Consider the following 13,079-nt stretch of genomic DNA (forward strand, 5'->3'; position numbering starts at 1 on the left):
AGGCCAAAACAACCCTTCCACAAGGGCCCAACAGCTTGTCTGAAGACATCTAAAGCAGCCTTGGCTACCCAGACTTTACATAATAGACAGGGACACCCCATGCAGGAATAAAGCACCAAGACAGATCACATGACAATGAAGCAGACGAGTGTAGCTTTTAAAAGGAAGATTTATTTGACAAGGTTCACTTAGCGCAATACACCTAAAAAGGAAATCACAATACAATGAAAGACTTTAAATCAAGGCCTCAGAATTTCATACAAACACCAAGACCAAAAATCCTAAAGTAATGGTATTGCGTCTCAAAATTTCTCCATTAACTTAAAAAAAAAAAAAAAAAAAACTCACGTGCCTTACAGGTTATCAAATGAAATTAGAACAAACATGCCAAATGTTTCACTTTTAATTGTAGACGCAGCTCCTACATTGAGTTTTACAAAAAAGCATGTCTTTTCAACATGCATCAACAGTGTTCAATGTAATGTATGTATAAGAGCAACATTTAACATAATTCAACTGCTTTAACCTAAATACGCTTACTACTTACATACATCCTACAGTAACTAGAGAAAAGCCGGGAATTGTTTAACAGTTACAGTTCACTCAACTTCACTGTATCATCCTAGGTGACTATGTTTAACATTGGACCTTAGTCCTTTGAGCAATGCCAATGTTCACTTAAAGAGTAGGCATAAATCACAAGGATGGATTGCAACTGTTAAACTGAAGGGTTTTCTTAAAAAAAAAAAGAAAAAGAAAAAAAAAAAAAAAAAGAAAAAAAAGACCAAGAGTCAGTGATTAAAATCTATTACATTCCCCATCCACCACTCATACTGGACATGCTAGACATCCCTCCCATTCCATTCACGCCCAAAGATGCACGGCTTCCACTACTGTAGTAGCTGCTGTTCACTGCTCCTTGGCTACCTGCAAAGAGATCGATTTGACAAGTTAGGAATGATGTCTAATAATGAATCAAATAAAATAACGTTACAAGAAAAAGTTTAAAAGGTATACGAGTGCAGATGGCTGCTGTCCAATTGGCGAGAAGCATGTTGGGAAAAGGGAATCCAGACTCCAAACAAACCTCAATTAAACCCTTTTCTCTGCAGTACCAACTTGCCAGACTCTTGTGCTACCATTTTAAGTGGATTCTTCAGGATCAACGTGGAAATTTTAAGTTTAAAGGAAAACTAGTGTTTTTCAAAAATTGCAAAATTACTTCAAGTTTTTAAAACTAAAAAACAAAGCATTTAAAAAAATTTTACCATAAACATGTACTATGTGCCCATCGAATGGTGTGTATGAATAGGGAGTAAGTACAGGGGAAGTCTTTTGCTTTGCCTATTCATGGTGGGCAAGAAGTGAGAGGACAAAAGTTGGACTAAAGGCAACTCACTGTGCCCAAAATGGCAGCCTCCATGGAGTTAAGTCAGAGTCACTGACTGCTATAGAAAGTGTTATCACAACATTATCAGTATTTGCTATTGGGAATTTAAATTATATTTTTTGAGAAAATATTTACCTATGCAATGTTTGATTGAAAATCACTGGAGTTTTCCTGTAAAACTTGGTCTGCAAAAGGATTTTGTAGGGTAAGACTATCATACCAAAATCACCATTCTTTAGACCAATTGAAAAAAATAAATAAATAAAACCATCCCTAGGTTAACCAACTAGTAAAATACTGTCCTGAACCCAACCACCAGTCTAATATTTAAAAATTACCCTCCATCAAAAACTTAATGCTACAACAGAAAAACAAACTAATGTTTTAGTAAATGAACACAGATGTTTTCTGGCTTGACAGTGTTCCAAAATTGCAATGACTAGAATACATCCCCTCTCCTCCCAATGACTGTTTCTGCACATTATACTATTAAGAATTATAATAAACACCATACATTTAATACCCCACAATACCCCACTCTTCAAAAGGAGCCTGTATATTCCCAACTAAAGAAACCAACCCAAAACTTACTCTAGATATATAAAAAAATCAAACTTACCATATCCACTCATGCTGCTCTGGCCGCCGTAGCCACCTCCATAACCACCACTCAGCTGCTGGCTGGCTGGGCCACCATAACTGGACTGGTTTGCTGTTAAGTTAAGAGAACATTAGAGCTTTGCTTCTTACCCAGTGTGGTACCTGGTGGTACCGGGCTTGTAATTCTATGTCTCTAATTTTCCAGTCTTGATCTTATATTACTGTCTCCTCCTGCCTACTATCTCTAACAAGACTCTCTGTGACCAGATTAATCTTTATATTCATCATTTGAGCTAGTTAAATGTTTATAAACTAAAAGGTTGAGGAATACACATGATTCACTAAGTAGAGGCATTTTTTAATGATCTTATAACACTTTAGTGGGGTTTCCCCCTTAGCTTGATAAATATATTTAGATGTCATTATACAGGTTATCAGTTAATTATGCCTAGTTAATTATGCCCAACTAATTATGTTCCCAATTAACATTGTTAATCCTGTATTTTTGCTAAGTATTTTAGACGTACACTTTATAGATATTGTAACACATTCTATAGTCCCCTCCCCCAAAAGTATTTGTATCTACTTTGATCCAAATCTACCCTAAGCAGCTTTGTTATTACAAGATTTTAGCAATTTAATAATTACTAAACTTGCTTAAATTAAGAATCTTTGTCTAAATTTGTCTGCTAACTTAAAATTATTATGCTAACAAACTGATACTAATTATGTTAACTTATCTTATAATCTACTTATACAAATACAAATGTTTTGGTTTTTAAAAAAACTAACGATATTTACACAAGCCCATGCCTCCCATCATTTGGCTACCATAAGCACCACCGCTTGCTCCTGCTGTAGAATTCAAGAAGAGTTCTACATATCTGTGTTCTGAAATGAGAGAAAAGGCATACAAGGTTAGCTTAAAAAAAGACACTAAAGTGATATTTACACAAACCCATGCCTCCTAGCATTTGGCTACCGTAAGCACCACCGCTTGCTCCTGCTGTAGAATTCAAGAAGAGTTCAACATATCTGTGTTCTGAAATGAGAAAAAAAAAGTTTGAAAATGTTTGTTGGTAAAAGAAAACAAGACAAGCAATTTAAAAGTAACTTGTGAATCACAAATGTTTTAGGAAAAAGAAAACTCCCATGTTAGAATTTGTTAAGAACTAGCTTTTAAAACACTCACCTAAGCTACCAATTAAGGACAAACTTAAAAGTTATGTCAAATCACCTATCTCAAAATAGCAGTATTAAAAAAAAAACCTAAAGGGCTGGAGAGATGGCTCAGTGGGTTAAGAGCACTGACTGTTCTCCCAAAGGACCTTAGTTCAATTCCCATTCTATAATGATATCTGGTGCCCCCTCTTCTGTCATGCAGGCAGAACACTGTACATAATAAATATAAAAACCCTAAGCTTTTAATAAACCCAAGCTATATACCCTTACTATTCTATTCCTCTACTCTAACTAAATGTCTGTCACTTAACTGCCTGAAGTTACAAGTGCTTTAATTACACTTACGCATATTTGCTTTATCTTTTGACATAGCTGCAACAGCATCTTCATGGGTGGCAAACTCGACATCTGCTTCACCAGTTACTCTGCCATCAGGTCCAATCTCAATATGTACTCTCACAGGGTTGAGTGGTGAAAAAAACTAAAATACAAGTTTTTTTTTTTTTAAAAAAAAGTTAAAATCACCCCACATTTTTACTGCTGTACTGAATTACCTGAAGTGAATTTATCTCAATACTTACATTATAAATGTCATTCTCAGTAGCTCTGTATGGTAATCCCCGCATGTGAACACAGTGTCCTGTTGTACTTTGGAAAGTAGAGCCACCATCCCCGTATCTGTGGTCAGACATTCCTGAAAAACAATAATTGAGGTCTAGATGGACAAGTGTGTAAGTACCCTTGAACTGAGAAATTCAATTCTTACCCTACCTCTTCCAAATCTATCCGAGCCAAATCCATAGCCATCATTATAGCCATTATAATCATCATAGCCTCCATAGCCTGAAAGATAAGAAATACAATCAGTCACCAAAAATCACCTAGACAAAAGAAACTAGGTCAACCTTGCATATAACAGCACATACATACCTCCACCATAAGCACCACGCCTCATCCTTTCAAAACCAGCTCCTCTGCCAATGCTGTTATACCCTCTGCCAGCCCCAGGTCTGTCATAGGGACCTGGCCGCTGCATGGCCATAAGTTTTCGTGGTGGATCATAATGAGTTCTAACTTCAGCTCGACTGCTCTTAAATATTTCAATATACCTAAAGCATTGTCCAAAAGGAAGGGGAATGGGGAGGGGAGAGAAAACATTAGTTCATGTCATACAGTTACTTAGTTACACAAGAAAAACAATTTAGTCAAAGCCATGAAACTGACTAATATTTAAAGCCAGCTTTCTTATATTTGCATAGGCAATGACCAGAAATTTACTCAAAAGACTATTTAAACTTATAGAAAAAAAGAAAAAAACTCCTCTGAGGCAGAGCCCAACCTTAGAGGCAGAGAGGAGTATTACAAATAAATGGTTTAGGAGGGAAGAATTCCACTCAACTTTCAATATTCCAACTCTTAAATCCTTTGGCAGCATGTATAGCAAGTGGGCTAAAAAGCCAGCCTCCACCAACAGTCTAGCCCACACTACACACTTCTTTTCGCCAATACCCAGCCTATGCTTTTAGTAGGAATCAGCATAGGTAAAAAGCGCATGCTTCAATGAAAAATAGTCACAAGCAAAGAGAATAAAACCTTTTGTGACAATTTCTTGAAAGCTATGCTTATTAATACATATGCAGAATATTTATACAGCAAGAAAGTTTGTTGCATTTCAACTTTTAAAAACAAGATCAGAAAGTATCACATTTTCTTATGGTAATATTAATTTCCTATGTGGGTGTTATTACAGCTAAAGACAGGTTTGCATTAATTTTTTAAAGCCATAGTCTCTCGACTCTATTGACTAGGGTTAATAAAGAAACCTACAAAATTGTAAAGACGGCCCAAATAAACTAGGGATAATTTTAAAACCTAAAATTTAGTTTGAATAAAATACATTAACTAGAAAGAATTTAAAAGTTGTATCAGGTTACCAATTATCTGGGAACAGGAAATGGATTATTTCCTCCTTCTAAGCAGAGAGAATATGGATTTAATTGTTTACCATAAGAAAAGTGACATATCCAACCAACCATCCATCCCCACCTGTGCCCTATTCTTTCCTTGTGTTTCTTTAGAGCCTTTTCAGCTATTTCCTGTGAAGCAAACTGCACGAAGGCCTCCCCCGTACTCCTCCCCTGGAAGTCCACCGGCAATGTTATCCCATTTGGCACGATTTCCAACCCTTCAACCCAAGGACAAATAACCCCAGTAGGGGGGCAATATTAACATCACAAGCCCAGAAATGATTCTTCTTATAGCTTTAAATAAACCAGAATTTTAACTTTAGGTGAATGGTATGCTTTCAACAAGTACTCTTAAAATATGCATTGCAATAAGAAGTTCCACTATTAACAAAATTTAACTCAATTCTTAACACACCCAAGGCACAATATATACATTAAAAAAACTTGATACTCCAGAGGGTGCATTAAGAATTCAACAATTAAAAACATTTTAATCTATGTAACTTAATAGAATTATACACAATTTCATAAAATTTTAAGCATTACAGTAACAGTTCAAGTAAAATAAGACACCTTTAACCTCATTATCATACTTCAATCTTTAAGTTATTGGAACTTCAAGCTTAAAATTACATTTAAACAGTTTATGTAAAAATTGAAAACATTACTTAAGAAAATTGTAATTGACAAACATACAAACTAAACTTTCAACAATAACTATCTACACAGCAATCATGCACTCTTATATGCTCTAACAGTAGTATGATTCACTTCTGGAAATTCCGTCTATGAAAAATCCTTCCCGTGGATACATTCCCAAGCTTACAAAAAGGCCTTAAAGCACTTTCCTAGAAGATATGAAATTATGTTCATATTTAACGTTGACAGATAGCATTCAATTCTCACCAATTTAGATAAAACAAAACAGACTTGATTTCAAACAATATTAGAATTGATACATATCTAAGTTAGTTCTAACACATATGCTAAATAAAAAATATGAAAGAATGTTTATGACATCGAGTATTAATAGCATTTAAATATAAAGATTTAACATTCTGCTAAACATGCAATCCTATCAGCTTGTCGACATAAAAACATTCAAATACTTTAGGCCCAGAACAACTTTAAAATGTTTTCTATACTTTCAGAAACTACAAGCATTCAACCTACACTTGCTACATTTGACTAATAGGCTAGCTAAGTCACATTTCTTCTATAAAAATTTACATATAGAGAATTAAACTAATATATTTCTGGTCCCGTGACCCAAAATAAGTTATCTTACAACAAATACCACAAAGTATTACAATCTCAACTCACACTAATCTAATGTTAAAAGAGCTTACCTTTAACATGAAGTACTTTGCTAAACAGCAATATGAGGAAGTAGTTAAGATGGTTGAGTAGAATCCTCAGAGGTCTACTCTGAACTACAAATACTAAATAAATATAGGCAAAGTTAACACTTTGGAAGTACTTCTAATTTCCACCTTTAAGATGGGCTTAAGTTATTTGAAGGTCTCCAGGAAGAAAATGTGAATTCAATAACATATTCAACAGCCTACTTAAGTACCTAGACTAGTCAACTTTTAATTCTAATACTAAGTCATGTCGCCAGAAGCTGCCATACCTCACTGCTCAGCAACAAACAGGACTACATACCTGAGAAAAACTGAACAATTTCTTCCTTGCTACATCCAAAAGGGAGTCCTCTAAGCCGTACAAAGCCATCATTGGCCGTGTCAGGACTATTTGGACCAGTATGCTTCAACACCCAATCCATTTCAACGTTGTTTGACTTGAATACTGAAAAAGGTGCTTAGAATTAGTCAATTAAGATAGAGAACAAAGTTCAGATTTCCTGGGTTTTTTAGGTAACTAGGAAGAGCTGCCACAAACTCCCTTAGATGACTATTTTTCCATGCGATCAAATACCTAAAATTCAGAAGGGGTAAGACCTCTATGTGTTTAATTAATTAGCATTTATTGTTACTAGGGCAATGTAAATCAAACCTTCAACATATCTGTGTCCCATAGTTTCTCTGTCTTTTTTCAAGGCCAATTTGACTTCATCTTCTGATTCAAGTTCAACAAAAGCCTCGCCACTCGGTCTGCCTTCTCTGGTGTAGATGAAACGAATACCTTGGGCCCCATTTTGAATTTTGCAGTCTGAAAAGAAAGCAACCGTTAATACAGAATTTAAAACAAAACCACCTAAGAGTGATACAGATGAAGTGCATATTTCAGTCGACACGCACACACACAAGACTAAACTGACCAAGCATTCGCACCACATTACCTCATGATACATCCTAATCCATCGAGATTATTATCTCCTATTCAAACAAATTCTAAGGAAGCTATAGCCTTGCCTCAGTTTCCACTGACCATCTTTTTGTACAATGTGTCAGACTATTCTCATCTGGACCTTCACGATATGTACTCTACAAGACATTTACAGCCACATGACAATTTCTCATCAAATCCAAACTCCAGCCCAATACTCACCTGAAGGGGATCAATGTTAACAACTAAAGGCTCCAAGCTGCACACTTTAAGTCAAACCCGGTCAGGAGCTGCCCCCTGCAATTGCTTCCAATATACTTGGTTCTTGTTTTACAGGCCGTTTTCTGTTACCACAACTAAATTCAGATAGTAAGGTCAAAACTACAAGCACCTTTTTACAAAACCGTTCGACTTTTTACATATACAATTTAACCAGTCTTCTGTAGAAGTTATTCGGGAAGCCTATGCGTATATGGTAAAAAGAACTCTACGGTGCTAACGTCCATGGTTTCAGCGTCCTCACTTGTAAAGGGAGCCAGATTATGAAGTAACTAAATCTAGAACACGATTCGATTACGAAATCTTCAATTCTGAAAAATTAACTTTCTGAAGCAGAACGCCCCTTTCTGAGGGAGGAGAAATTACATCTCTTCCTATTTAAATCTTTCGAAAAAGTCAACTTTTAGAATGCATGGACCGGTGCTTAGAGACGGAAAAAAAAGATGAACTAGAAATTTTCCACCGGGGCGCCAGCATCCCCAAGAGGCGACACGGCGGGGCGGGGGGGGGGGGGGGGGGGGGGGGGGGGGGGTCGGGTCGGGTTTCGCAATTGCCATTGCGTAACAGCGGGCCGCCGAGCGCGAGCAGCCGGGGGAACGGCGGAGTGCCCGCGACTCGCTAGGGGGAGCCCGTGAGGTGCGCCCCGCCCCGGGCCCGCCGCGGGCCCCACTGACAACTCCCGCCTCAACTCACCAGAAAAAAAGCGCTGCACCTCATCCGCGGAGCAGGACCAGGGCAAGCCCCGGACCTTCACCACAAAGCCCTCTCCACCTTCTGCGCCCAGCATCATCGTCTCTTCGTGGGTCCTGGCGTCGAAACAGACTGCGGGGCGGCGGGGGTGGGGTGGTGGGTGTGTTAGGGACACAGCGGAGGAATAGTCATTTAAATGGCCCTCCCACTTCAGGGCGCCCTGCAGGATCAGGGCGCCGCGATGGGAGCCCCGCCCGTGCAGATGCCTCAACCCTGCAGCCTCAAGCATGCAACCCAACCTCGGCGAGCGACCCGACGCCCGAAGCCACTCTTTGCTCCCAGTGTGGAAGCCCCAAACTAAGGAGATCCCGGCTTAGAGCCATGGTGGAGGCAAGGAAATGGCGGCCGCCGCTTCCGCTCCGCCTCCTCAGACACCTCACACAATAGAAGCGGCGCGGCCTGCAGGCCTAGGCGGCGCTGCCACGCCGGCGGGACACCCATGACTCCCGGTGGCAGCCTGCGCTTGCCACGGCCCCCCCCAAGGTACAACCTAGGTTCGGGGACGAGCGATTGTCACAAAAACAGGCGTCTACGAAGGCCTCTGGAAGCAAGCGAAGACCGACGGACACTCACCTCCACACAAAGGCTCGGCGTGGCTGAGGAGAAATGATTAGCGGGCGCCTGCGCAGCCTAAATAAAGCCCTTCGAACGAGCTCTGCGCACGCGCACCTTGCTGCCTGCCCCGCCCCCTTCCGTCACACCGAGTTTGAACGCCTGCGTACTAGCAAAATCCGAGCCCTCTCCCGCCGTCAGCTTATCGCACGCATGCGTTCGGGCTCAACCCTCTTCAGAAACGGGCCGTGGTTTTTTCCTGCGCCTGCGCGTTTTTGCAACTCTTGTGCTTGGCGTCTCAGCGGTTTAATCGTTTGTACTCGTGCGCATGCGTCTACCTCCAAACCGTTCTCTAGACGTACCCGCCGGAGTGGGGGAGGGGAATGGCGGCAATCCGCTCCCCGGAGGGACTGGATAGTAACCGGGAGTTGACGGGTTGTGCAGAGGCGGGTGTCCTATCCTTAATCGGCAGCATCTCAACCACTCTCCTGTCAGTTTTGAAAGACAGCACGGGGGACAGGAAGCCCTACTCTTTCTCCCCCAAACCGGTGGGAGCTGAAGAGCCGGCTGGTGCCGTGCCTCTTCTCGGTGCCTCCCCGCCCCTGCGCCCAAAGCTGCCGTCACCGCGGGGCTCCTGGGGCCGCTCCCCTTACCTGCCTCTTATGAGGGGCTCAACCCCCGGCCCGCACGGGCTGCAAGTGCCCGAGTCAGAGTCCTGCACCCCCACTTTGCCCAACGAACTCGCACTCTGCGAACCCCTCGCCCTTCCCAGGGCCGCGGGCCCACGCACGAGAAGTGCTCTGGATGCTACGCCTCGCGAGTGAAGGCTGAGCCTGGGACCCAGCCCCGGAGCGCTGCATCACACCACCGTGCCTTTTTCCCAAGTGAAGACACCGAGATCGAGAAAGCCCCCGGGTCACCCCATGTGCACGTACAGCGATAATCAGTAAAGTTACTGAATTCAAGCAGCACTGCAGAAAACGGATGATGTCCCAGTCCCCGGATTTGACTTAACTGAAGCATCCCAGGCAGCCCTGGTAAAAATTAACAATGAGACGGTGTTGGGCGGTGCCACAGTGGGTACCAACAGTTGGTAAGCCCCTGACTGCCATCACAAGAAGTTGCAGGCAAAATACGTATTCCACCAAAATGCAATATCGAGGAGACCAAATCCGGTTTGGACAGGTTGATAAAAATGGAGAGCCCCGCGGTGGTGGTGCACGCCTTTAATCCCACCTAGCACTAGGGAGGCAGAGGCAGGTGAATTCCTGTGAGTTCGAGGTCAGCCTGGTCTATAGAGCGAGTTCCAGGACAGGCAAGGCTACAAAGAGAAACGCTGTCTCGAAAAGCAAATACACACACACACAAATGGAGGACTCAAAATGTGCAGAGATGCGGACATAACTCGGACCTTTTAAACCTGCGCGAGGGTGTTAAGAATACAGGTGGGCAACAGGAGCTGTGTAACGTGAAGCGTCAGGTGTAAGGGAAGCTCAGATGAAACAGGGAGAATAACGCTGCCTGACCTCATCTGCAGAGGATCCAGAGAAGAAGGGAAACGCGAGCTGAGATCATTGAAAGGTGAGACTCCCAAGTCTTCCAGCCGGAAGGCTGGTGAAAAACAGATACACAAGCCCAAGAGGATGGCAGCTTCCGAGACCTGCCTGAGCAACAGAGTGAGAGTTCAAGACAGCCTGAGAAATTAGAAAGAACCTGTCTCAAAAACAAGGCTGGAGAAATATTAGCAGTTGAGTGCTTGCCCAGCATGTACATTCTCCGCTACATCATGAAACCCTGTCTTGAGACCTGAAATAGGCTGCCAGAAAACTAGTTAATTCACATTTGAGCGCTCTAGTCTTACTGGTTTATGATTGGATGGTTAGATGGGAGGGAGTAATGCATGCTAGAGACAGAACCCACAGCTTTGGGCAAACCTGCTCTACTACTGAACTACATCTTGAGACACATCATTTTATGGGTTCTATTCGTTTGGTTTTTGTTTGTTTTTCAAGACACGGTTTCTCTTTGTAGCTTTGGAGCCTGTTCTGGAACTCACTCTGTAAGACCAGGCTGGCCTCGAACTCACGGAGATTCACCTGCCTCCGCCTCCCACATGCTGGGATTAAAGGCGTGCGCCACCATGGCCCAGCCATTTTATGGTTTACCCATCTTTTTCACTTTGCACAATGGTATGCCTATATTCCCAGCTACCTGATGCTAAGAAGGGAGAATCACCTCAATTCAGGACTTCCAGACATTCACCTAAGGGAAAAGAATAAGCCAGGCAGTGGGGGCACAGGCCTTTAATCCCAGCACTAGGGAGGCAGAGGCAGGAGGATCTGTGGTCTACAAAGTGAGTTCCAGGACTGCCAGGGCTACACAGAAAAACCCAGTCTCGAAATAAATAAAAGTTTCCTTTTCGACAACATAGCCACATTCCTAAAATGTTTCTCTAGATTTTTTTTCTAGTTGTATGGGGGGGGGGGTGCAGTTTACAACATATTATCTCAGGAAAAAATCCTTTCCTTAGGATAGATTTTGTTTTTGAAGCATGATTGCACACATCCCAGGCTAGCCCCTAACACTCCTTGTAGTCACTCATGGCCTTGAATGTCTGATCCCCCACTTCTTAAATGATGGAACTAAGGTTTTTGTCACCACACCCAATTTAGGATTTACAGATAGACAATTATTTATCAGAAGGCTGAGTATTTTTGTTTTTGCTTTTTTTGAGACAAGGTTTCTCTGTAGCTTTGGTATCTGTCCTGGAACTAGCTCTTGTAGACCAGGCTGGCCTCAAACTCACAGAGATCCACCTGCCTCTGCCTCCCGAGTGCTGGGATTAAAGGTGAAGATTTTATTTATTATGTATACAGTGTTTTGCCTGCATGTATGCCTGCATGCCAGAAGAAGGCACCAGGCATTATAGATGGTTGTGAGCCACCATGTCATTGCTGGGAATTGAACTCAGAACCTCTGGAAGAGTAGCCAGTGCCCATAACCCCTGAAGCACCTCTCCAGCCCCTGGTTTTGGTTTTTCTAGACAGAGTTACTCTATGTGTAACAGCAAGGCTGGCCTCATATTCACAGAGATCTGCCTGCCTCTGCCCCCCTACTCTTGGGATTAAAGGTGTGAGCCACCATGCCTGGGAATATTGGGGGGGGGGGGCACCTGTAATCCCTGTAGTCAGGATGTGGAAGGAGGAGCAGGAGTTCAAAAATCATCCTCAACTGAGTTGGAGGCTTGGCATAGTGGTCCACACCTTTAATCCCAGCACTCAGAAAGTTGTGGCGTGCTCTGTGAGTTCAAAGCCAGCCCTGTCTACAAAGTAAGTTTCTGACCAGCCAGGAACTAAATAGATATTCTATTAAATATCTAAAAAATACAATACTGGAACATTGCCTATTCAATGGAACAGTCTAGACAGGCCCAAGGTGTTGTAATTTAAGGAAAAGTGACACACTAGAGAAAGACGCCCTGTGACAGAGCTCAGGTGGATGGGTTTTTATGGGGGGGAAAGAGAATAGGAAAAGGGAAAGGGCGGAGACAGACAGACAGACAGAGACAGAGAGATGGGAGGTGGGCAGGGCCCTTTTAAAAGAGAACTTAGTGAATGTGTAAGGTGGTGCTCTCAGTGGCTGCCGCTGAGGACCTGTACGCCGAGGTCAGGCCAGCACAGATGCCTGAATACTAATAAAGGTGCAGTTCACTAAGGTGTCTTTCCCACCAGCATAGAAAGTGTCTTCAATAAATGTTAACATTAATGTCTGGCAATTTTGGCAATTTAGAACAAAATAACATTGATGATCTATCTCAAAGTATAGACTACAATGAATTTCAAACAGATTTTAAGAGAAATATATATTGGGAGATTTGGATTTTTGTTTTGTTTTGAGAAAAGTTTCTATGCTGTAGCCTAGGTTAGCTTGGAACTCAATATGTAGCCCAAGCTAGCCTAGACCTCACTGTATAGCCCAGATTGGCTTTGAATCTGTGGAATGCTCCCACCTCACTCAGCCTCTGGATGCTGGGATGGGAGGTGTGTGCTACCATGCCTAGTTGAAAGATT

General features: G+C 42.2%; 1 protein-coding gene across 11 annotated transcripts; it reads right to left on the reverse strand.

Annotated features, from left to right (window-relative positions):
• Positions 1-151: 151 nt before the first annotated feature.
• On the reverse strand, positions 152-9,151 carry Hnrnph1 (heterogeneous nuclear ribonucleoprotein H1). Of its 11 annotated transcripts, none has more exons than XM_038325833.2 (14): positions 9,031-9,151; positions 8,401-8,529; positions 7,156-7,311; positions 6,805-6,948; positions 5,219-5,357; positions 4,103-4,281; positions 3,944-4,015; positions 3,754-3,866; positions 3,518-3,653; positions 2,973-3,032; positions 2,792-2,881; positions 2,010-2,102; positions 1,526-1,575; positions 152-927 (listed from the first exon to the last, which is right to left on the reverse strand). In XM_038325833.2, exons 2-13 carry the CDS (start codon positions 8,495-8,497, stop codon positions 1,526-1,528), a joined length of 1,329 nt encoding a protein of 442 aa, XP_038181761.1. In that variant the 5' UTR covers positions 8,498-8,529; positions 9,031-9,151; the 3' UTR covers positions 152-927. The 11 variants fall into 11 exon arrangements, with proteins under 11 accessions (XP_038181761.1, XP_038181762.1, XP_038181759.1 ...); XM_038325834.2 differs by having other exon boundaries at positions 2,822-2,881; positions 3,754-3,887; XM_038325831.2 differs by having other exon boundaries at positions 3,754-3,887.
• Positions 9,152-13,079: the final 3,928 nt, after the last annotated feature.

This window comes from Arvicola amphibius, chromosome 4 (genome assembly GCF_903992535.2).
Source record: "Arvicola amphibius chromosome 4, mArvAmp1.2, whole genome shotgun sequence".
NCBI classification, from domain to species: domain Eukaryota; kingdom Metazoa; phylum Chordata; class Mammalia; order Rodentia; family Cricetidae; genus Arvicola; species Arvicola amphibius.